The sequence below is a fragment of the Chenopodium album genome, chromosome 24 (assembly GCF_948465745.1).
Source record: "Chenopodium album chromosome 24, dcCheAlbu1.1, whole genome shotgun sequence".
NCBI lineage: Eukaryota > Viridiplantae > Streptophyta > Magnoliopsida > Caryophyllales > Amaranthaceae > Chenopodium > Chenopodium album.
Window position 1 is genome coordinate 29,082,392 of NC_137857.1, and position 26,878 is coordinate 29,109,269.

General features: G+C 31.7%; 2 protein-coding genes and 1 pseudogene across 3 annotated transcripts; 2 read left to right on the forward strand and 1 right to left on the reverse strand.

The window, feature by feature from the left end:
- Positions 1–1,388: 1,388 nt before the first annotated feature.
- LOC145611595 (GDSL esterase/lipase At4g18970-like) lies at positions 1,389–7,842 on the forward strand. Its single transcript, XM_081666934.1, has 5 exons — positions 1,389–1,730; positions 2,888–3,012; positions 6,276–6,509; positions 6,968–7,199; positions 7,390–7,842. Exons 1-5 carry the CDS (start codon positions 1,487–1,489, stop codon positions 7,662–7,664), a joined length of 1,110 nt encoding a protein of 369 aa, XP_081523060.1. The 5' UTR covers positions 1,389–1,486; the 3' UTR covers positions 7,665–7,842.
- A 4,924-nt stretch (positions 7,843–12,766) lies between these two features.
- LOC145610771 (uncharacterized) lies at positions 12,767–13,366 on the reverse strand. Its single transcript, XM_081666067.1, has 2 exons — positions 13,246–13,366; positions 12,767–13,203 (listed from the first exon to the last, which is right to left on the reverse strand). The coding sequence occupies exons 1-2, from the start codon at positions 13,364–13,366 to the stop codon at positions 12,767–12,769; spliced, it is 558 nt and encodes a 185-aa protein (XP_081522193.1).
- Positions 13,367–21,250: 7,884 nt separating this feature from the next.
- On the forward strand, positions 21,251–24,113 carry LOC145612294 (GDSL esterase/lipase At1g29660-like; annotated as a pseudogene). Its single transcript, XR_014106568.1, has 5 exons — positions 21,251–21,532; positions 22,230–22,354; positions 22,608–22,847; positions 22,976–23,217; positions 23,710–24,113. The product of XR_014106568.1 is annotated as a GDSL esterase/lipase At1g29660-like (transcript).
- Positions 24,114–26,878: the final 2,765 nt, after the last annotated feature.

Here is a 26,878-nt window from a genome sequence, read left to right on the forward strand (position 1 = left end):
TAAATCATATTCATGGACACATATTTTGTTAGAATGCCTAACTGTTTTTTTTTTTTTTTTTTTTTTTTTTTTTTTTTTTTTTTTTTTTTTTTTTTTTTTTTTTTTTCATGTCATAGATTGTTTACTTGCATTAATTGCTCGTCTTTGTGTATTACAGAACTAGCCATACCATAGACAAAATGGGGATTGTATACACAAAACACTGCTGACAGATTTACTTGCATATACGTTACTCTACTAATTTGACAAGCTGATCCATACAAGATATGGATTTAACAATTGGGTTAATATATCTTCAGGTAAAATTCTTTCTTTAACGTTAAGCTTTGTATAATATCGTTTAGTCTTATTTTTAGCTTAATTTATGGTTTTATGGAGGAATACATTTATGTATGAAAAATAATTTTGAAGAATAAATCAAGTTAAGCAAGAAAACCTAACTTTTTTAACCGAAAGTATAACATAGAAGAAAGTAGAAACCAGCCAAAACAAAGCCCTTAAAACTAGAAAATGGGTCGTGGCTAGACCTCAAAGACAATAAAGTCTTGGGCCCTTAATCAAGGCCCACAACAAGAGCATATTAGTGCATAATTCAATTGGGTTTTCATCTTAAAATCATCTTCCTTTTTTTCTCTTCGTTTCTTAATATTTGCATCAATTGATTATACACATTAAATACAGTAATCAAAACATTTCTTCTTTGGATTTTGAATGAGAAAATAGAGAGAAAATGAAAAGCATACGAGAATATTTGAGAGAGAGTTCGTTGTATTATTTAATAATCTTACAATCCTATATATAGCAAATAGCTCCATTAATACACATTTATCAATGTATTACTTTGACTATTAATATATTTATTGCTACTTAATTAAAAATTATTAAAAAGAATTATAATTTGAAAATATATATTGGAGTTAACTCAACAACCCATAAAATAGTAAAATTTATATATATACATTAGTGGTAAATATGGTAAAAAGTTAGTATAAGAACATACATTATATAAAGCCAATTGATGCAAATATCATTTAAAAACGAAGGAAGTATGACATTAGCCCATTAGGATCTTTAGAGCTTAAGTGTAGCTCACAAACCTTACAAACTAATTACGAGTACTATGTCATGGGGTGTAGAGGGTGTTAATTAATTAATTTAATTATTGATTTACATAGATATGATTATTAAGTAAATTATTTTCTACGAAAGGTTTTACTTTTACATGATGCTAACTTGTAAGCAGTTTAAACTGAATAAATTCACATGTGAAGAATAAGTTGTTGCTTTCCATGTTCCATCACATCATTTTTTTATACAAAGACAAATAACAAATTATTCAGGGCCTTACATTGTCACTATAAAATATGGCAAGATTGGCAACACACTCCATAATACAACTCCATACATTATATATGTAGTGCTTTATATTCTCTAACCTCCATCATTCTCTTGCTTATTGAATTTTTCTTTTCAGTAATTAGCCACAATGACGAGAGGAGCAGTAGTAGTTCTTGCGCTACTCCTCATGGTTTCTTCTACGACGACGTTCGTTCGTTGTGAACCACAGGTCCCTTGTTACTTCGTATTTGGAGACTCTTTGTCCGACCCTGGAAACAATAATGACCTTGATACCAAGGCCAAAGCCAATTACCCGCCTTACGGTATCGATTTCCCAGGGGGTGTAGCCACGGGAAGGTTCTCTAATGGCCGAAACTTTGTTGATAGAATCAGTAAGTACGGCTTATTATTATGTTCATGCATTATTTTATAATCTCTTAACGTCATTACTATTTAATTTTCTATATGCTATAATTGAAATAAATAGAGAGACTACGTACTTTACCTCCCATATTAGTAGAGGTATACAATGATAATGTCCTTCTATTTGGAAAGGTTGTTTCCATCATACTTTAAAATTGATAATCCCTCCGTCTCTAAATTACATTCCTCTTTCTCTCTATTATGTGGGGAATTAATGCTAGAAAGAGAAATGTAATTTAGAGACGGAGGGAGTAATATCTTATCTGTCTTTTTTCAACACATGTTCAGTTGGCATTAGATTTAAATATTAGATTAGATAACATAAACTGACTAATATCAAATTGAAGGGTTGGATAATGAACCATATCTAGTTATGTTTATATGTGTCTCGTAACACTTCTCTTATGCACCAAGAAGATGGAGTATCATCCGCTCAAATTATGAATGTAAATAATAACACTTTTAAATAGCTTTGAACATGACCAATAATAATTAAGTACGGAGTAATTATCAAGTGACGCACTACATCTTTATTTAATACCAAAGTTTGACTTTTTATTATTATTATTTGATCACTTGCACTTTAAAAATAATTTTTTTGTAATACAACATCTTAATTAGTATGAACAATCTCGCATGGTGATTAATATAAGTTTGATTATTTGGCTTTTCTGTTGGCTAAAAGACTAGTTTTAATTTTTGTGTTGGTTGTTGGCTTTTGGCAATTGGCATTTTTGTATAAAACATTCAACAAACAACAACCAATATTATCAAACATTTTTATTAAGAGCAAACATAAAAAGCCAACACAAGCAGCCGATCAAATTAACCAAGAGAAATAGTCATCAATCATCAGCCAATTGCCGAACAAAGCCATAACCTGACCTTATACTCCCTTCATTTTCCTAAGTGTTACTCACTTGCATTTAACATGATCTCCAATTCACTACTTTGAATATTAATTTCTTTGATTGTGTATTAATAAAAACTATACAAAGTTGATATATTGAAATTTTAAGTTTTAACAATACAATTCTAATAAGTTTCACATATTGTAACATAACATTTGACAAGTGCATTATTCCACCATGCAACAAAGTTTTAAATATATAAATGTTGGTTGCAGCTGAACTTTTGGGATTCGACGAGTACATTCCACCATACAGCACAGCAAAGGGACGACAAATACTCAAGGGTGTGAATTATGCCTCTGGAGCGGCCGGAATTCGCCCTGAAACTGGACAACATTTAGTAAGTTATTATCTCTCTTTAATTTTAGTTCATTACACTTTTACATTTTTTTTCAATTCCAGTAAATTCTTTACACAATTTATTCGTCTATATATGACTTAGATTTTTACAAATTACACTAACTCTCATTTGGCCTACCGCAACTTATTTACATACAATGTTTATTACAGCAACGTATACGTAAATGTAAAGGCACTTATGCAGTTAGATACTTATGCAGTTATGCACGTACTTACAATGTTGGACGATTAATAGGCACAATTTTCCCTGGTCACCTTTTTACGTACTCCCTTATTACCTTAATCATGTAAAGAACTTATATGAGTTGTAAAAATATAGATGTAAACAAATGTTACTTTTATTTTCTATCTTCTAATTGCTATTGAAAATTTTATAGTAGAGACAAAAAAAAAAAAAAAAAAAAAAAAAAAAAAAAAAAAAAAAAAAAAAAAAAAAGAGTAGTCTACATCAAACGGCTACTATAAAATTTTCAATAGCAATTAGAAAATAGAAAATAAAGTAATATTTGTTTACATCTATATTTTTATAACTCTAATGTTTATAATACTTTTCTAATGTTTATAACTCTAATGTCATATGTTTTTAAAACGACTACTCTAACGTTTTAATGATTATGTAGTTTTTAATTGACATAATTTTCTCCAAGTAATTAATTATATTACTTTATTTTTGGTATAAAATAGTACTATCAACATTTTATTATTTTTTAAATTTTTAGTTTTATGTATGTAATTTTTATTATTATTTCACTAAAAATTTCATCATATATAAATAAGGAAATATTGTTTTAGAAAATACTGAAATTTTCAACTTGTAGTAATAAATTTCTCCATTAACTTTGTAATCGGCTATCGCATTGACTTTCCGGATAAACCAAGAGAAATATATGACAATCGTAGTCAGATAATGTTACGAATCTTACGATAGCACGAAATGAAGTTTGTGTGATTGTTAACGTTTCATTTTCTAACCTCATATTCTCATGGAAGATAACCCCACAAGTTAATTGTCGTCACTTGAAGAATATCTTCTTCAATATTCTGTTAGCCTAACATGAATTGCACTGGCGTATGTTTCAAGTATGTATACTAAGCATTGAACTACATTTGCGCGTGAAAAAGGATTGAAAAAAAAATAAGGTCCTTTACAAAAGAGTACTTTTGTTCAATTCCAGTAATATTTGTACGTACTAATTCTCTTTTGAAGGACAATCTTGTCAAAATGTGAACGTAAGTTGTGATTATAATACAAGAAAACTGAATTTTACTAAATTGAACTTATTTTTACTGAATTGAACAGGACCTTATTAGAAACAATAAATTCTCCTCGTTTTTCTTCTTTCCTATCACTTTTTTTTTCTACTCACTTTACTTTATATTCTATTTTTACTTGCTCTATCTACAATCTTCAATTCTTACTTTCTCCTATCTTTTTGCATTCCATTTCTTACTTTATGTGATATATTGTATCAATGCATTCAACTTTTTCAATATCCCCCTGCTTTTTTAAGTAACACATATTCTACTAATTTAAATTATCTCTCTAACCCTCATTTACTATTTTCGATCGTTTAAATTATTAATCTTTCATCATGTAATCTTTTTTTTTTTGTTTGGACACAATTCATCATGACATCTACTTACATGATTTATTATATCTTTTATCTCACAAATTCAAATCTCAATTTTTAATTCTCCCACAAATTACACTTCTTTTACATCTTGTACAGAAATTAGAGTGTTGTTTAAAAAAAAAAGGTGTACTTTCTTAAATTGAGCATTTACAGTAAATTTGTAATTGAGTAGAACATACAAGCATGGAGGGATTATTATCATTAGGAATGTGATGATATTTCCTCCATGGTACAACTTTTGAGTTGTAATCCGCAAGGTAGAATGAAAGATTTGCATTTTACTTCTAACATAAGATGAATCAAATGATCCCATCATCTATTAGCTAGAAGCTCTTTTTTCCACTTTCATCCCTTGTTTTTGTGATTTTGAGTACAAAGCTAGGAAACTGACGTTCAACCTCACCAAATCATGGTATGAGGAATGACGTTAAGTGATAGGTTTAACAACTTTTTGTTAGAAGTCGTCTTCAATAATGAAATTTAGTTCTGAACTAGCATCATAAAATTAATTTAAGGTCATCTTATTTAATTTTACTTTTAATAAATATAACAGTCACGTATTCAATTCATTGAAAAATGAATTATACAACCACATATATATAGCGCAAAACTAAGCTAAAAGTAAGGAACAAGATCTCATGCTGCTTAACATCAATTAACCCAGCAAACCTACCATTATGATATATTAACACAAACTAATCACTTAAGTAAACATATTCTTATACATTAGGATGGAGTGAACTAACCATTAACAATTTGACACAAATATTCCAATGAAAGCACCCTTCGCCCAATTATCTCCGGACTTTCCTACTAATTAAGGTATAAGCTAAGTTATTGGCATGTTTCAATAAGACCTTAGGTCTCCTCGAGTTATGTAAGTACTAATGGGTGCTAAAATTTTAGTACATTGTGATTGTCAATTAACTTAATTAGTTGATAATAAAGAGACGTAGTGGTACCTAATTTACGATTGAGAATTGAGTCATCTTTACATCTTAGATTTACCATTAGTGTTTCTATGTGCACTAGGACAAAAATATTAAGTAATTTAGATAACACTAGAATCATTCCGCTGGGAAAAAACACTACACTTCTGAAAATTATATAATTGTCATTTGAAATATAATTACTATAATATTTTACTGATTATGTAGTTCATAAGTGACTTATTTTTCTCCAAGTAATTAATTATATTACTTTACTTTTTATATAAAATATTATTATCAATATTTTTTTTAATTAGTTCCGAATATGTAATTTTTAATTCTTATTCTATAGTTTCTCAAAAAATATATATTTTATATTGGATTAAAATTTTCAAAAATTATATTTGTATTGAAGATATTAAAATACTAGTTGTGTCCATTTTATAGTGTGAAAAAATAGATCGCTTATATATATATATATATATATATATATATATATATATATATATATATATATATATATATATATATAGTGTGAAAAAATAGATCGCTTATATATATATATATAGGGTGACATATTCATCTTTTAATTTACATACATTTAGTCGTATTATGTATGTAGTTCACCAAGTCACTAGATGCAAATGGCTTAACTAAATTCAATTTTTTTTTTTCATCAGGGTGACAGAATAAGCATGGATCAACAGTTACTGAACCATGGACTGACAGTAGCAAAAATTCCTTGGTATGGCTTTACAGCATTGCGGAATCTAGAAAAATGTCTGTACACTGTCAACATGGGTAACAACGATTACATCAACAACTACTTTAACTCGATCTACAGTTCGGGCTCCATCTATAGCCCCGAAGAATATGCTGAAGCACTAATCACTAAATATGGTTGGCAACTCAAGGTCAGACTTGTGATTTACACTTTGTATATTCTAGTTTTCTATAAAAAAATTAACTAACTTGTACCCTATTCGCTAATCGACTAGTTATTAAGACGCTAGCTTATAGCAAGCTTCATAGGTTTCACAATTATTGCAACATGTAGAGTTTTATACTTCCTATCACATAACTTTGATTACAAAGTATTACTTTTATAATGTTGAATTTACTGTAAAAGTAAGATTATAAAAGTTTACTATTTTAAAAATACATGCTGACACCATTTATGGGATTAAGGCTTTGATTGATTGATTTTGAAAACACATGCAGATCGAGCATATATACATCATAAAAAATGAAACAAGAACTCACATGATTATGTTGCTGCCAGATTTATTATGAAGAAACTTACTTGTTCTCAGTACTTTGGTACAAACATGGACTAAGTGATTAATGTAAATATATATTTTTGGACATACAGTCTCTATATTTATTGGGAGCAAGGAAGATCGCGGTATTTGGACTTGGTCTAGTTGGGTGCAGTCTAGGAGAAATATACACCTTTGGCCCAGATGGATCATTATGCGTAGATAAAATCAATAATGCTGTCCAAATTTTCAACGAAAAGCTCGTTAATTTGGTGGATGATCTTAATATGGAACTTCCTGGATCACAATTTACTTACATTGGTGCTTCAACAAGTACCGACACTGGTACGTACTACTATACTTTAATTTGCAAACGTTACCTCATTCATTCTTTTTATAAATCCCTCGTATATACGTACGTGTACACATGAAATTTACAATTTTGAAACGTTAATAAGTACATGAGGTGATTCAGTATTATTATTATTTTTTTTAAATCTTAAGATTGTGTATATGTTTTTGTGGTTTCGATCAGGTTCTGCTGTAGCGAATACTACTTGTTGCAAAGTAAGGGATGACTATCAGTGTGTAGAATTCGACACAGTATGTGAAGACCGCGACAATTACATATTCTGGGATGGTTATCATACTACTGAAGTCGTGAATGTACTCTCCGGAGAAACTGCATACAGTGCTATAGATTCCAAGTATGTACATCCGGTGGATATCAGAACTCTATTGTCTTGTGATCGAGAATTCATGCTCAAGAAAGTGCAAAACCGTATTTCTACTCGTCTAAGCAGTGCATAATATGTAAAATAAAGAAACTCTAAGCTTATGTATTCCTTTTTATTCCATGTTCGAAGGTACGAAGTTTATTACGTGTAATAAAATCTCATTGTTGTTTGTAGTGTGCTTGAAGTTGGGTAAAACTTGGTACTCCATAGTATCCATGCATTTTAAAAATATCATGATTTTACGTATTTAATATATTGAATGATAGTGTTACTTTAGAGGAATACTACAAGAGGGGGGGGGGGGGGTTTGAATTGTAGTTTGTGAGAATTGAGCTAACTTTTTGCAGAATTGAAAAACACTAAGCTACAAGAACTAAAAGTGAACACAGAAAGATTCTCCACTATAACAAGGCAAACAACCTATTACAAGCTAAAGAATCAATCTTCAAGTTCCTTTATGAACTTGAAGTTCCCAGCAGCAAGTCCCACTACTAGCCACTCTTCTCTTCTTTATTCTCTTCTCTCTCTTTCTCTTCTATCTTCTCTTAGAGTTTACTCAAACTCTCAATTCCCAAATTACAACTCAATCATAAAACTCTAGTGAAAGTAATTAAGAAAAACACTTAAGTGGAATGCGACTCTTGACTCTTTTATGAACAAGAAAGAAAGATAAAAGTATTTGAGCAAGGTGAAGTTATCCAAAAAAAATAACTTCGATATTTATAGGAAAAGATTGCTTGGTGAAAACGCCACACTTTCCACCACTCACACCACCACTGTTGCATATCAACGCCACTACTCTCCACCACTTCCAAAACTTTCAATCGTGTCCTAAAAACCAGGGCACGTTGAGCCTTAAGGAAGCAATGTGTTTGTGAGTGGAGAAGACTGAATCATTAGTCAGTTGCGCAAGCTTAGGAAGTTAGTTTTTGATGAATTTTAGAGAATCCATTAAAATCAGCTCAAGGTTGAAGATGAACTCAGAGCTAAATAAAACTTTCAGAGAAACTATTTATTGATTTTTGTAAGAATGAATGAATAATACAATTTTGGGTATATACCCATATATATAGAGAGAAAACAGAATAAAGGAGTTTGTTATTACACTAAGAAACTCTGTAACAAACTTCTTGCTACATCAGAAGCTTACATGGCAAGATCAATAAAAAACTAATTCTAGAGCTTTCTAGAAGATTGTCCTGCAGTCTGACTTCCCTGAGAGCTACGCAACTGAGGCTTGCTTGAGCTCCTCTCATGCTGACTGCTACAATCTCCAATACCCCCCCTTAAGGTGGGAGGTGAGGAATCAAACATACCCACCTTGGACAATAAATCCTGAAACTGAGCTGAGGGTAACACCTTTGTAAACATATCAGCTAACTGATGTTGAGTAGGAAGATAAGTAAGCTGCAGTAACCCTTCCAACACCTTCTCTCTAGTGAAATGACAGTCAATGTCTATATGCTTGGTTCTCTCATGAAACACTAGGTTTTTAGCAATGTGTAAAGCAGACATGTTGTCACAATGTAAGACAACATGTTTCAGATTATTAACACCAAGTTCAGCCAAAAGCCTGACCAACCAAGTGACCTCAGCTGCTGCTGTTGCCATTGCCCTGTATTTTGCTTCACATGAAGAAGTAGAAATTGTAGACTGTTTCTTAGACATCCATGAAATAGGAGAACCACCCAACAACATGATATAACCAGTGGTGGATTTTCTAGATTCAGAACAAGAAGCCCAGTCAGAATCAGAATAAGCTTGTAAACACAAAGTGTCAGAAGCTTTAAGTAAAATCCCTTGCTTTTCTGAAGAGTTGAGGTATCTGAGAGTATGATGCAAGGCATCCCTGTGTGAGCTCCTAGGAAAATGCATGAATTGGCTGAGAGACTGAACATCAAAAGCCAAATCTGGCCTGGTATTGGTTAGAAAGTTCAGCTTTCCCACCAAAGACCTATACCACTCAACATCAGACAAAAGATCACCATCAGAATCTGTAAGTTTGACATTTGCAGGCAAGGGAGATATAACCCTTTTTGTCAAATCCAAACCACAATTTGCTAATAAATCCTTGGTAAATTTCTTCTGGCTCAGAATAATCTCTTGATCAGAATAGCCAACTTCAATACCAAGAAAATAGTTCAATCTTCCAAGATCCTTGATACTGAATTCCTTGTGTAAGTGAGTTTTGAGAGACTCAATACCAGCAGAATCAGTTCCAGTAAGAATTATGTCATCAACATAAACAGCAGCAACACAAAACAAATCCCCTTGTCTTCTAAAAAACAAGCTGTAATCATTCTGAGCTCTCTGAAATCCCAATTTTAGCAGGGAATCAACTAACTTTTCATGCCACTGTCTAGAGGCTTGCTTGAGCCCATATAAAGACTTCTCAAGTTTGCAGACTTTATTGTGAGGATTAGGAATCCCCTCATGCACCTTCATGTAAACCTCTTCCTTCAAATCACCATGAAGAAAGGCATTGTTGATATCCAATTGAAAAACTGGCCAAGAATAACTAGATGCCAAAGCAAGAATGCATCTAATTGTACTCATTTTGACAATAGGGCTAAAAGTCTCTTCATAGTCAATACCATACTTTTGATTGTAGCCCTTAGCTACAAGTCTAGCCTTACACCTTTCTAAATCACCATTAGCTTTCAATTTGACCTTGAAAACCCATTTGCATCCAATTGGTTTCTTACCCTTAGGTAAATCAACCAATTTCCAAGTTTTATTGTCAATGAGAGCTTGAATTTCTTTTTCCATAGCTTCCACCCAAATAGCATGTCTAAAAGCTTCTTGATAACAAGTAGGTTCTGTAATTTCAGCAGACTGAGCAAGAAAAGCTTTGAAATCACCAGGAATTGTAGTATCAGTAACCATATTAACCCAAGAACTATCAGAGGAAGCATGATAACATTCATATGCTGAAAGATAGGAAGGAGCTTTGTGAGGTCTAGAGGATTGCCTCAACTCAGGTGGAGGAAGAAGAGTAGAAAGATCAACAAGATTGGAAGGAGCTGTAGAAGAATTAGAAGAAGTAGCAGGGGAAGCAGAAGAACTAAAAATATCAGAAGTAGAATATGTATGAAAAGGATAAGGAGAGGAAGTGTTTGATGTGTTAGGAGAAGAACTTGAATCTGAGAAATGATCATTAGTGGGAAAAATATCATCAGAAGAAAAATCATCTGTAAATGAATCAACAGAAGAAATAGAAGCTGGAAGAAAAATAGCAATAGAATAGATGGAATTTGTGGACTGAGATTTACGTAGGAGATGAAAAGGAAAATGTCTCTCATGAAAAGAAACATCCCTAGAAACAAAAATTTTATGAGTGGCCATATCAAGAACTTTGTATCCTTTCTGACTAGAAGAATATCCAACAAAAACACAAGGTTTAGCCCTATCATTCATCTTTGATCTTTTCACCTTAGATGAAGAAACATACCACAGACAGCCAAAGATTCTGAGATGATCAAGGTTAGGAACAATCTTATGAAGTCTGAAATAGGATGTATCATTACCTATCACCTTCAAGGGCATCCTATTAATTAAATAGGAAGCACAAAGAACACATTCTCCCCAAAATCTGTCTGGAACTTTGGATTGAATGAATAAGGCCCTAGTTGTTTCAAGTAAGTGTTTGTGTTTCCTTTCTACCACACCATTCTGTTGTGGAGTATCACTGCAACTAGTTTGGCTTAAAATACCCAAATTATGATACAACACTTTCATATCACCCTCACATAGCTCATTAGCATTATCAGACCTAACACATTTCACCACAGTGTTAAACTGAGTTTGAACCATCTGAAAAAAACTTTTCATAACAGCAACGACATCATTCTTGTGTTTTAGCAAATGAACCCAAGTGTATCTTGAAAAATCATCCACTATTGTCAAAAATTGATTACAACCTGAAGGAGTCTTAACTGGATGAGGACCCCAGACATCTATATGTAACAACTTAAAAGGAGAAGTTGTTTTTATTGAATTGACAGGAAATGCAGATCTAGTTTGTTTAGCCTTAGGACAGACTTGACAAACAACATCATCTATACAGGGCTTAATATCACACTTAGGATAAGCTATTTTCAGCTGTTTGAAAGGTAAATGACCAAGCCTAAGATGCCACAATTTAGCATCATCTACAGCTGCTAAACAAACAGCATTGCAAGAATGCTTATGAACTTGAACCTTATTCTGAGTCTCACTGCATTGATCATCAACATTGTATAAACCAACCTTCAAACTACCAAGAAGAATCGACCTCCCTTTCTGAGAGTGAACAAAACACTTATCATGAGTAAAGTGTAACTCACAATCCATATCTTTGCACAACTTATGAACAGAAATCAAGTTGTACTTAAAGTCTGGAACAAATAGCACATTGTGTAAAGTTATTTGATCAGTCAGTTTAATCTGCCCTATAAACTTGACTGTAACCTTACTACCATCTGGTAAAGTGATGAAAATACCAGATTGAGACACAGATTTATATTCAGAGAAAAGAGAAATATCAGAGCAAAAATGATCAGATGCACCACTGTCTAAAATCCATTTATTTTTAGAACAGGAAAGAAAACAGAAAGTACCTGAACCTGCCATCATAGCATAACCAGGTGCTGCAGAATTCTCACTGCCAGCATTCTGCTTCTGAGAATTTAGCAAATCCATGAACTGTTTATACTGATCTGCTGAAATTGTTCTAGCTTGATTATCATCAGTATCCATGTCACTGACATCAGCTGAAGAAAATGCAGCAAACCTCTTGTCCTTGAAGCCCTTGAAACCAGGTGGAAATCCATTCAACTCAAAGCATCTGTCTATGCTGTGTCCTGGTACCTTGCAGTGTGTGTAATAGTACTTAGATCCAGGTTTATCAAACCTCATTGTGTTGCTTACATTTCTGAAAGTATTAGTGCTTTGTGGCTTCAAGAACTGATTTTGTCTCTGAAAATTTCCACCACCACCACCACCTTGTGGTATGTAACTCTTAGGTCTAGCTGAATCATTGTGGAACCTTCTGTCAGCAGCAAAAGCCATAGACTCATGCTGAGAAGACAAACCAGAAATCTCCTTATGTTTTTCCTCCTGATCAAACATTCTATAAGCTTCTATAACCTTAGGCAAAGTCTGCATCATCAACAGATTTCCTCTTACTGCTGCAAACTAATCTGTCAACTTCATCATAAACTGAATTACCATTTTCTGCTGATGCTGTTCAAAAACTCTCTTGGTCAGATTACATGTACAGTTGTTACATGTGCAATATGGCAGTGGTTGAGCTTCGTCTATTGCATCCCAAATAGACTTAATACCAGTGAAAAACTCAGAAACAGACTGAGATCCTTGAGAAATATCTGCTAACTTCTGTTCAAGTGCATAAATCTGAGCAAGGGAAGTGTAACCAAAACGTTCTTCAAGATCTAGCCAAATAGCCCTAGAAGACTTCATGAACATCACACTACTAGCTATACTCTCCTCCAGATTAAACAAAATCCAAGAACACACCAAATCATTGCATCTTTCCCAAGCCTTATACTCCTCACTGGAAGTATCAGTAGGTTTGGTGTGTGTTCCATTAACAAAACCTATTTTGTTCTTAGCTGAAAGAGTGAGTAACATAGCTCATTTCCAGCTAGTAAAACCATCTCCACCAAACTTAAAGGAAACTAACTGAATCAAATTAGCATCTGAAGGATGAATATAGTAAATGTTAGTAGGATTCTGGTTCAAAGGAAGAACATCATTGTTCGAGTTTCCAGCCATTTTCAAGGAGATAAAGCAGAAATTTCAAGAAATTCTAGATAAAATTGAAGAATCTAGGTCAAACAAACAACTCGACAACAATTTGAACACAAATTCAGCAGAATACTGATCAAAAACTCCAAGAATATGATGAACTTCTCAACAAAATAAGATCGAAATCAACAGAATAGATGATCACACAATATCGGCAAAAGCAGAGCAAAATCAAGGAGAAAACCTCAAATCGAAAAATTTGAATGAAGACTTACTTCAGCTCAGTCCGAATCAAACAAAACGATCAAAGAAAATTGCGGAAGATCAGAAGCTACCAGGAAGAACTCGCTCTGATACCATGATGAATTTCAGAGAATCCATTAAAATCAGCTCAAGGTTGAAGATGAACTCAGAGCAAACTTTTTATTGATTTTTGTAAGAATGAATGAATAATACAATTTTGGGTATATACCCATATATATAGAGAGAAAACAGAATAAAGGAGTTTGTTATTACACTAACAAACTCTGTAACAAACTTCTTGCCACATCAGAAGCTTACATGGCAAGATCAATAACAAACTAATTCTAGAGCTTTCTAGAAGATTGTCCTGCAGTCTGACTTCCCTGAGAGCTACGCAACTGAGGCTTGCTTGAGCTCCTCTCATGCTGACTGCTACTATCTCCAATAGTTTTACAAAGAAATTTTTTTCTGAAATAAAATATCAACTTTAAAAGATAAAATTAGAAAAGATTTTTTCCAAACAAACTATCCTATTTTTTAGCAAGTTAATAATACTATCCTTTTTCAAACACATTCCACTTAGCATTAATCCTAATTATTTTCACTTACATAAAATCTAAAATAGAAAAATACTTCAGATTTTATTCTTCTCTAAGAAGTCTCTGCTTCGAGTCTTCTTTCCTTAGCTTCTGCTCCGAAGCTTTAGTTCCTTCACAGGAACTCTTCAGCTGATCTCTTTTACTTTTAGCTCCTCGTGTTCCTTTGCCTTGAGTGATTCCTGTAATTTATAAACAGACCACAAGACTCATAAAATACATTAGTCCACTTGTTTGACTTGTGTTATCATCAAAACATCAAGGGCAACAGATAGCCTTCCAAATTGTTGGGTTGAATTGATTTGAACTACAGAACAAAGTTAAAGACAAATTTCTATGTCCACAAATCCACAATACACTATGAACTATGCTACCTCAGATGCATACTGGATCTAATCAATGAACCAATGTGCCGCGTTAAAATTTATTAAGTGTAAGTGTGAGTATTGCTTAGTGTGCCTCATTTCAAAAGTTAAAGCAAAGAGATTTCAATTTATTATCTAATTGGGCTAATTTGTTTTCGTATTGCTAATTATAATTAGGATGAAACCTCGCTTTGGACATTGCTTGCGGACTTGTCTCCCTTGTCCTTCCTAGTGGACTACGAGTCTAAGAATGGTAACCTATTAATTTGGGCTATTCCAAATTAGTTTTGGAAATACTATATGAACTTCCTATAAAAAGCCATATGTTGTTCCAGAAAGCCCAAAATCTTTTGGGCATCATTTAATTTCGATTCAAGTATTGTGGCCCAAAATGCTATTTTGCCGGAGGCTAACGAGGGTGGCAGTGTCAGTGAGATAGATTGAGGTTGCAACACCGTGGATTTTTTTGAGCAAAAAGACTTGCGTGGACCTGGTTCACAATATTATTGTGGACCCGAGGTTTATACACACACAACTAACATTATATTAAACATAATGGCCCTTATTTTTAACATAGTGACTCTTATTTTTAAGATAATAACTTTTATTAAAACTTGTATAACGTTTAATATTATTGTGAGCTTGAAATACGTCGTTATGACCATAATATTTACATAGTGACCTTTATTATTCATATTGACCCATATATAAAATATTTCATTAAAAAAATTAATATCTTATAGTCTATATATTACCAAAATGACTTTTATGTCAACATAGTCACTTTTATTTCAACATAGTGACTTTTTTTTCTATTAATAAAATAACCATAGTTTCTCTAATGTTAGTGGTCCACAATAAATTAGTGTGAATCAGGTCCATTTAAGAATTTGTGTTTTTTAAGTGGTGATCGCACACAATCAGAGTTTGGGCATATATTAGGCAACTTAGGGTTTGCGTTTTGGGTATTCTAATAATGTCTATTAAAGTTTATTAACATCCAAAATAAATTTTAATAGGGTCTAAAAAGTTTAAATAAATATTACGGAGTACATTGCTTTTTAATAACGTTATAAAGTAATCCTCCTATGAATTTGTACTGTAGAACGTGGAATAGTGTTTATAGAAACCGGGTTCAAATTTATTATGGTCAAATAATAATTAATATGAATGAGAAGCTCCATGAAGAAACATGTGGACAATAAGGATCACGATTGAAGGCAAATTTTGGAATTTCAACGCTATAATTTGTTGAGGCATTACTTGTTCATCTTTGATAATGCATAACCATTAGTGGTAGATAATATCAAAAAAAAAACATAAATATATATGGAAATTGAGTTGTTTATTTCGTGTAGGAAAATAGGTCACCATTGATGAAATAATGAGTCCTCTATTAATGCTTTAATGATGGTTGTAACTTCAAAGGATCACACATCACGGAAGATAAACGTCGATGTTAGAGTTCAATTCTTTAATAACATGCATAATAAGTAAGTATATTGGCGATGACTCAATAATCCAAATAATCAAATAAATGATAAAGTTAATGCTAAATAGTTATAGGGTAAGGTACTTCTTAAATCCCTACCTTTTGAAAAGTATAAATAAACATTTATTCATAGTGTTGAGACAATTATGGCTCTTTTTTTTTTTTTTTTTTTTTTTGACCCAGACAATTATGGCTCTTAAAATGTTTATTTTAACATATTTATCCTATCTTTTTTTTTGTTTTTTTACGGGACATAATTATCCTATCTTATACGAGTATTATATTTGTTACTTCATTGTTTTGAATATTGTTGACAATTATGCTTCTTAAAAATATTAATTTACATATATTTATCAATCCTTTAATATAGTTGTTCTATTTTTAAGAATAGTGTTGAGAAGATAATGCCTTTTAATATGTTTAACTAGTGTGTGGCTCGAGCGATGCCCCGAGTTGCTAGTATGTAATTAACGTTTGATTATTTTGCTTAATGTATTGATAATTATCTTCAAAATGTAATATTTTGAATTAAGATTTGTATTAGGAGAACCATATTCAATATTTGTAACAAAATTTAATATAAGTTGTTAAATTATCCAATGATATGTAACAAACAGTACAATTAAGGGCTAATCATCTCATCCAAGTTAACAATAATTTTGTTGGATATGGTTGGCTGAGGTGCTAAGACTTGTATCGTAGTACTTATTGGTCTCAAGTTCAAATCATGCCATAAACATTTTTTAAATTTCAAATCTAATTCTTATTGTGGAGGTGACATGTCATATTTATAGTGTTTAAATACATGACACGTGGCATATACTGATGACTTGGCATGTTTATAGAGGTTAAAAGGGTGACACGTGGCACATAATCTGCTTTAGGAACGCTTTTTAATATCGAAGAATAGATTACATACTTAGTTGCCCTCATTAAGTTGTTTCTAAAATTGTGTAAATGTGTGCAACATTTACAAGCTGCTACAAATATTTATATACTTATTTTCTCCTATTAATGCTGGTAAAAACTAAAGTAATGTGATATAAGACCCAACCCAAAGAGCTCCTCGGGTATAGCGTTAGCTGCCTTAGGCCCTGTTCTTTTAAGCTTTTGGGCAGAGCAGAGCAAGGGTCAGCAGAGCCGAGCAGAGCAGATTAAATTTCAGCAGAGCAGAGCAGAGCAGATTTCAATATTATAATTAATACTATTATTAATGTTATTATTAATAATGTTGTTGTTGTTATTATTATTATTATTATTATTATTACAATAAATTATTATTATTATTATTATTATTATTACAATAAATTATTATTATTATTATTATTATTATTATTATTATTATTATTATTATTATTATATAAATATAAAAAACCTACAGAGTCAATCAATTTACAAGAAATTGGTGGGGGCCCCCACCCCTCTAGCTATAGCGAACCCGATCCTGCTGAAGATGTGAGCAGCTACACGAGCACCAATATCCTGAGTCATAGCGAACGCTTGAACCCGCTTCAGCAACGCAATAACATCCTTCTCTAATTCCCCCAACGAAGAAAAGGAGAAAGGAAGGAAGAAAGCCATAGCCAATAGCCCTGCAACGCGCCCCATACTTGTCCCGCTTTCGCTGAGCTGCCGCCGACACAACACGACCAGGAACGAAGTCAGACAACCCTGATTGTGTCAAAGGTGAAGACCCCGTCAAATCAACACATACATCAAGGCCTCTATCCCAGGAATAAAGCAGCACATCTGCTGGTCGTAAAGCCCCGTCGTTTCCTCCAATTAACCCAATGTTAACCTCCTTTCGAGCAGAAATCTCAGACCGAAAACAAATATTATTATTATTATTATTATTATTATTATTATTATTATTATTATTATTATTATTATTATTATTATTATTATTACTACTACTTTATTATTATTATTATTATTATTATTATTATTATTATTATTATGTGCATATACAATTTAGGTGAGTGAAAACATAAATATATGTGTACAATATCTAACATATGTTAATAGTAAAAAAATAAAAGGCAACGGTTTACTTATATTTATTTCACAAAATTTTAAAATAAAATGATTTAACGATTAATAATGATTTATTACTTATAAATTTTTCTTAATCATATATTTTTAACCCTAAAAATAATAATAATATACAAAGTACTACTTGAAAACACTCTCTTTTTTTCAATTCTTAAAATGTATGGAAAGATTTGAAAAATAATTCAAGTCAATGAATTAACAATCAATACCCACATAAAATTTTTCTACACATTGTGATTCTAATGTCTAATGTTTATGAAAGAAATTGTTATTAATTGTTATTATTATTATTTATTTTTTTGAAAGAATTGTCATAATTATTAGAAATTATTAATTAATAACATTATTAAATATTAATTTTTAATAGTTTGAATTATTAAATATTATTGATAATTATTATTATTAATGATTATTATGATTATTAATATTAATAATAATCTTAATTATTATTAATATTAATAATTATTAAAATGATTTTTAATATTAATAATTATTGTAGTTATTCAAAATAATAAATTATTATCATCAATACAATATTAATTATTATTATTAAATTTTAATTATTATTGTTGTTATTATTAATTATTATTTGAAAATAGAGTAGAGCAGATTTAATTTGAGCAGAGTAGAGCAGAGCAGGGCTCAGCAGAGCAGAACAACTCTAAAGAACGGGGCCTTAGTCCCACGAACAGATAATTTATTCCACCTCCATTCTACCTTTATTTTTTTTGGTATTAAAATAATTTTCAAGGGAAAATTTTAAAAAAATCAATGGATTATTAGGATTGGTTGTCATGGAAAATTAAACGCATTGATTTGAAAATGATAGTTTAGCGCAATTGGGAGCTTATGGTTTGTTTGGCATCGTTCGTTGTTTTAGTTTTTGGTTTTTCTCAAAACAAAAAGCCAAAAACAAGAAACAAGAAAAAGGTGTTTTCACTTTAATTTTTTGTTGACAGTTTTTAAAATTATCATGATTTTAATAAGTTTTACAATTTTTTGATTCATTATATATGATATGTATCATGTGATTTTAAAAATCAAAAAGCCAAAAAAACAGAAAAACACAACGATGTAAAACAAACACTAATTATATTCGTTGTTTTGGTCTTAACATTAAGACACTTCTCGTACACTAAGATGCTTTTAGGTAAAACCAATCAAGGTTAAAGCTAAGTCACATGAACTTATTTTTGACAAGTCACATAAACTTATTCCAAGAGAATTCCTACCTTTTTAAAAGTATGAGTTAAGTAAACTCTTATGAATAGTGTTGAGACTATTGTGCCCCTAAAAATGTTTATTTATGTATTTACCTCTTTCAAAAGTAAGACAACACTTTATGAATAATGTTGAGATGATTATATCCCTAAAAAAATTTATTTATATATTTGCCCTCATTAATAATAATTGTCTTTTTTTTTTTTTTTTTTAACTCTTAAGAATAGCGTGTATGTGAACATTTATGTCCCTAAAAATATTTGTTGACATATATTTTCCTTAATTGACACTACTAACAATGCCAAACCGAAAGTATTTCCAGACATGATGACTTACTATAACGCACACATCGCGCGTTAGCCGTCCTAATAAGAAAAAAGATGAATAATAATGTTTTGTGTTCTTATTAAAAGTATTGAATAAATAAAAGAATATGAAGAAGTGTATAATATCATTTACTACCAAAGGTCGCAAGTAGTGAAAGAATAAGAATTATTGCTGAACTCAAGAATAAAAATACATTATATAATTCAATTATGGGTTTTAACCATCAACTACAGCTATTGGTTGATAGTCATTGTGATAAAAAAGAAACACGTATAGTTTCAAATCATATCTATCCCCCTTTCAAATGGTGTTTGTTTTGTGTTGCGTAGTCCTTTAACATATAGGAACCAAAATATAATGGAATAAGAGTAAATTCAAGTTGATATCTGATATTAACGACCTTTGTTAATATCAAGACAATGCTGTCATTTCACATGGTTTAGTAAGGGCACAGAGGTCATTTCGACTGATTTAGTGAGGGGTAGTGGAGTAAATTCAAGTACAGTACTACTAACAGTTGAAAGAAATCCACAAATTAATTGGTTTTCTAGTTAACTCTGTCAAAGCTACCACCTCCATTATCACTTTTTCTTCACTAAAAGTTGAAACCTTTAATGGGGAATGTTCACCTCCAATGGTCAATTCGAAGAAGATGATAAATCCCTAAAGGATTAACCATGCCCTTTTACCTTTTATTCTTCGGGTTTTCGTTGATTACGACAGCCGAAAATATGGTGGAGGTGGACATGGTTGGGCATCTTCAATGGAGGACGACGGAAGGTTGAGTGTCATCAATGGAGGGTGAGAGCTTAAGCAGACAAAAGCTCATAACATTCCATTAACGGCTGCAAAACAGAGTAAACGACGTGAACATACTTTAATTTTTTTAGCTTTTTTTTTTGCCCATCCACGTCAGATTTTGGATGATGTATAAACGTTGGGTTGTTTATATTTGATATTAACCGGGTCTAGCTCATGAAATAATGTCCAATGATTGATATAAATCAGGACTATGATGGATAACTTATGAAGCAAATAAAAAAGATAAAATGTTTATAATCACACGAGATATATATCATTAATATATAATAAAATATATTGGACCATTAATTCTTAAAATATTTTAGGAAAATCAATTACTGTACTATAAAATTTCAGTTTTTGTCAAAAAAAAAAAAAAAAAAAATAAATAAATAAAATAAAAAGAAAAAGTTCGCAACTTCTAAAAGGTCGTAGTTGACGTTCTAGTGACAACAATACACTCCATTTGATTAACTTAATGGAATATATTATCAACATCTTTTAATATCAACATCCATGATCTCACAAAAATATCTTAAAATGCTACTCCGTAATCCGTGGTAGCGTATCTGAATAGCCGATCAAATTATCTTACAAAATCACATGTCATTTAACAACTAATAAGACCAACTATCAACTAATTATTAAATAAAACTAACATCAACTAGCAGTCTTAATCCTTTAATAATTAATATTTTTTAATAACAAACTTAAACGTTTTGAAATGACGTATGTTGCATGGGCTTCCTTGTCACAATAACGTGCTATAAGTATCGTAGCTGTTAACATGCAATTCAAGACCACTAATCTCATCTTCAATATCTCAAATTTTTAAGACTAGCCCTTCTCACGCAATAAACTCTCAAAATGTTGAGAATTATAGTTTTTGTTATTTTTATGGTTTGCGTGGTTTTGGTTAAGGGCGAACCAAAAGTGCCATGTTACTTCATTTTCGGGAACTCGTTGTCCGATGTAGGAAACAACAATAACCTCAGGACAATGGCTAAAGCAAACTACCCGCCGTATGGGGTTGATTTTCCTGGTGGCGTAGCAACTGGCAGATTTACCAATAACCGGACTATTGAGGATTATATATGTAAGTATACCTTATTTCATCAATTACCGGAAGGTTTACCTCATTGAAATGTTGTACGTCCTTTGAACAATTTGGTACCAATTAAATAGGGATGAACACAGCTAACATACAAGTGTATTAAAGGATTTATAGCTCAAAATTCTTATCTCTAGCTCGCAATTCTTTTGACAAAATGTATTAATTTTTCTCACAATATAAAACTTAAACAATATTTTCTCTAAGCTTTGGCAGGTTTTGTTATACCCATTGTAATAGTTCATACATCCATTAATTCATTATTGTCGTAGTATATTAAGCTATAGTATGCAATATTATAATGAAAACACAAAATACATAGGATGAATTGTATATGTCATGTGTAGTCTTCTGTCTTCAATGGTGTGGATATAAGAGTGGAAACTTCTCCCATATGATGGAAAGAAAATGAAGGCTTTGATGCGTCTATATTAACTTGTTTGTCCTATAAATGAATAAATTATTTTGGGCCTATAACATATGGGCTTGGTGAACACTATGCTAGTGGTTAATCATAGACTTTTTGGATGTATAATTGAATTGATGCAAATCTTTAATCGTAAATAGAATTTAACATAGTCTCATCCGGTCCTATTTTAGTATATAATTTTTTCTTTTTATTTAGTTTTGCTATTCTGTATGGTAATTTGCTTAACAATATTCAAATATGTTGATTTTATAGCTACATATCTAGGATTCAACAGGTCTATAGCACCATATAGAGATCAAATGAGTCAAGATATATTAAGAGGTGTCAATTTCGCATCAGGTTCTGCTGGAATTCTCACGGAAACTGGATCACAATTGGTATGACCATAATTTCTATTGTATAATACATACATTATTCTAAATTGACAAGCTAAGCTAAGCCATGATGTCGTACTAATAACAAACCACAAATTCTCAAGTATAAATGAACAAGCTAGGAAATAGTTCATCAATAAAAAGATTAATTTGAAATTCTTAATTACTAGTACTAATTAAATATGTATTTGAGATAAGCCTATATTTCCTACTACACTTATATAATCATTTGTATTGATCATAATTTGTGTTACAGGGTGATCGGATATGGTTGGATCGACAAATACAAAATTATATGATGACCATCTTAAGGCTCCAATTTATGGTTCGTGGTCCAGTTTCAAACTACTTGAACAAGTGTTTGTACACTGTGAATATTGGTAGCAATGACTACCTTAATAATTACTTCATGCCGCAATATTATCCTTCACAGAGGCTCTACACTCCTGATCAGTTCGCTAATCTACTAATTGCTCGATATAGATCACAATTACGGGTACTTTCTTTGTTGCCATCTTCGATCCCTCCCTAATCTATTTATTTTTTACGGAAAAAATGTTGTTGACTAACGTTGATTATGTCTAATACACATTAAATTTGGTTTTATTTTTGTTGTTGTGTTAGACATTATACAATTCTGGTGCTAGAATGGTAGCAATTTTTGGCGTGGGTAATCTTGGTTGCGTTCCGTCTCAAATTATGAGGTACAATGCAACTGGCTGTGTAGATGAAATCAACCAAGCAGCGAATATGTTCAATACAAAGCTTGAATCGCTTGTGGATGAATTAAATGCACGGCTCCCTGGGGCTCAATTTACCTTAAATTAGTCTCTCCGCCCTGCAAGCTTTAAGCCCCCTTCCTGAAGGTACGTTGTTTAAAAATTAAACACGTGTATTAAGCTAGTTGTCACGTTATTAGTTCAAACTACACTAGAATAATGGAGAAAATACAAGTTTATCTTCATGATGATAAGCAAAACAGTGTTTAATCACAAAGTCTTATTTGTGGCTGGCCACACGATGTGGTCATTCAAAACGAGGGTTACTTCATTAGTGTATTAGGGATTACTCATTCAGTTTTTCAGGGGTTACTTCGTTAGTGATATATGGGTTACTTAGGGGTTACTTGGTGAGTATTACAAGGGTTACCGGGTCAGTGTTATTGGGGTTACTTTGTTCTTTTACAAGTGGTCACATGGTGTGACCAGCCGCACACAAGACGCACTGAATGTCATGCTTACTGGGATGTTCTGTTGATTTATTTACAAAAATGTTATTTTTTTGAGAACTACAAAAATGCTATTAGATGAACGATTTTTGTTTATCACAAAGATAAATCATATTGGTTAATAATGCAGGTCTTAATTCAAACTCGACTTGTTGCACATTGAGGAGTGATTTCCAGTGTGAGCCCTATAGTACACCATGCGCCAATCGGGACTTGTATGCATTCTTCGACGGATTTCATCCAACTGATGTTATAAATGGAGGAGTAGCCGAAGCTGCATATAGCTCTCCAGATCGTCGGATCGCTAATCCGGTGAACATCAATGAATTAACTAGCAATCAGCAGGGCAAAGCAACGTACTGATACCAGTGACATCAATATGGTTGCTCTAAATATGCGATTTTATAAATCAACATTCACGTTTATTTGTCGATTATTCCCACTTTATTTTTTTAAATTTGTGTTCTAATAAAAGTGCCACAGATTGATCTTATAATGGTCAACCTGAATTTAATCTTCAAATGGCTCCGAGTCTAATAATTTGTACTTCGATCGGATGTTACAAACTTACAAATGAATTGGAGCATATAATAAATTTATCATCTATAAGAAAGTTTGCTATTTTATGACTCTTCGTTGTTAATGTTTTGTATGAATGTATATCTGATCTCTATATATATCTGCACAGTACGCCTATTAAATATTCTACAATGTCATTCTTTAAAAATGACACCACAACAACTTGCTGATGTGGCAAAATCTAATTGGCCTGTATTTTGTATTTTTATTTTCATTTTGAATTATTTTTAATATCCATAATGTATTAAATTTATTTTTTGTATTCTTTTTAATACATGAAATTCTTTTTAGAAATACATAATTAAAAACTATAAAAATCTAATTTTATAATAAAAATTAATTTTCAAATTTATAATTATAATTAAAAATCATAAAATTAAATTCCTTCATCATCTATGTCAAAATCGTTCATCATATTGTTCATCGTTTATCATCGTTCATCATTCATTTCATAAATTATGAGAATCTATTTCATAACATTAATAAATTTTCGAAAATATACTTAAAATTTATAATGAATAATCAAGATTATGGATATGTTGCCAGAGAAGAAGAATGACTGTCGGAAATATTTCTTGAAAATCGCCGAAAAACTGACCATTTCCTTCCTGAGAAAGTCGTCTTAAATCTTCCTAAAATTAACCAAAACTGATCATATAATCGGAGCTAAAATCACCCCTGTTCTCCAACCCCCTAAACATTCTCTCTGCAACTCACTCACTCCCCTCCAATGTCGAAACCACCACCTCACCCAGGCCCAAGCCCAAGCCGACCCACTACGCCGTCGCACTCCACGACCACCCCACCTAACCCGCCTCCTCTCAACCCTCCCCAAAACTCGCCGACCCGACCCACTCCACTAGGAAAAACTCTCCGATCAGATCTCCTTCCTCCTCGACCGCCACGACGATATCCCCTTCCGTGACACTCCCCTCCACCTTGCAGCCCGCCTAAATGACGCCGTTTTCGCTCGCATCCACCGGCGCTGACGTGTCACTGCAAAACTCCTCTGGGTGGAACCCGCTTTAGGATGTCGTGTGTCGCCGTGTGTAGCAGCTACGTGCGCCGGAAGAGACGCCGGAACCTGCAACCTAATTGTTGCACCCTAATTGCCCAGGAGAGAGATCATAAATAAAATGCCCATCAACGATGATGAACACAGTTGAAGAACACTGTATATTTGATTTGTAGATTTTTCTCTCTTTTTTTTTGTAAAGTTGATTTCAGAATTTTAATTATAATTTCTTTATAGAAATGATTTTCTTAAAAAAAAATATTATAATGTATTCGTTATAAAAATACATGTGTTTACAAGCATATATACATGTACACTATATTTAAACTTTTAAAAATAAATTAAAAATTGACCAATTACAACTTGACACGTCATCCTATTATGGTGTCATGTATTGAAAAATGACACTATAGAAATATCCAAATGCCTATAGTACTCCCTCCATTTTTTTTTTTACTTTTTAAGTCTTACCTATTAACCGACACATAGTTTTAGGCAATTTATTGACTTAAATATAATAACAGGTAAGTATGATAGATAGGATATTACAAATTGTAGAAGAAAAATAGTGCGGTTTTTTTTTAGAAAAGATTGTAGAATTAATAGTTTATTAAAAAAAAAGTAAGTATTTTTTTTTTGAGAAAAAAAAAGTAAGTATATAAATACTCAAACTACCACGTTATGTGTCTTCTCCTAAGTCCTCACAGAATCAATTAGAGTTTATGCTCTATTACAAAACTAAATGTCAATGATGTTACTTATGTGAGTAGTTCACTAAGCTAGGATTCTAATGTAGTCACTCCACCTCTTATTAATTCAATGTGGACAATGGAAACGACCCTATATGGATTATTATATACCCCTCATTAAGTAAGTAAAACATTTTGACTTTTTGCACTATTTATCTAATTTACTTTAACTAGTGTTAAGAATAAATAGTTACGTATGGATACTCGTTGGAATCGTCTCAATGAATATTTTATAAATATCAATAGTTATAATTTTTAATTATTGATATTGTTGGAATCGTTTCAATGAACATTTTATAAATATCAATAGTTATAATTTTTACTTATTGATATACAATATCTTAATTATATTACAGCATATCCGAAATACCTTGTATATATAAGTCAAAGTTTTGCAATGGCATACTAGCATAAGAAAAATGTTTAACTTATTTAGATACGGGAAGTATTTTTTTATTACTCGTAAATTATAGTTGTGAACTTTATTGTTGGCACTACACTTCCATCATAAGGTTTAAAAACCATCTCTTAAGGCGAGAAATTTATAAAAACTTTAATAATTAAATATCTAATAATAAAAATTAAATTTCTCCATTTATGATTTTTTTAGATTAATACGACTTCTCTAAACTTGGGGTTAACAAGGGGTGCGGGAATGAATAATAATCATTTGCTCTTGATACGATGACCTACTTTCATGTTAAAGTTGGTGAGTGCACAACGGAAGCAAATTAAAGATGTAGAGATTGATAAATAATTAGAAGAAAGATAAAGGCAAAATAAGTAGTAGAGAATTGGACACACAATATTTAACGTGGGAAAAATTATAAAAAAAACTCACGAACGATAAGCATCGAAAAATAATCAACTATATGAAAAATAGGAGTACAAGAAACTTTAAAAGGGTGAGATTACAACAGAACTCTCGAAACTCTCAAAAAAGTAGTACAAAATAG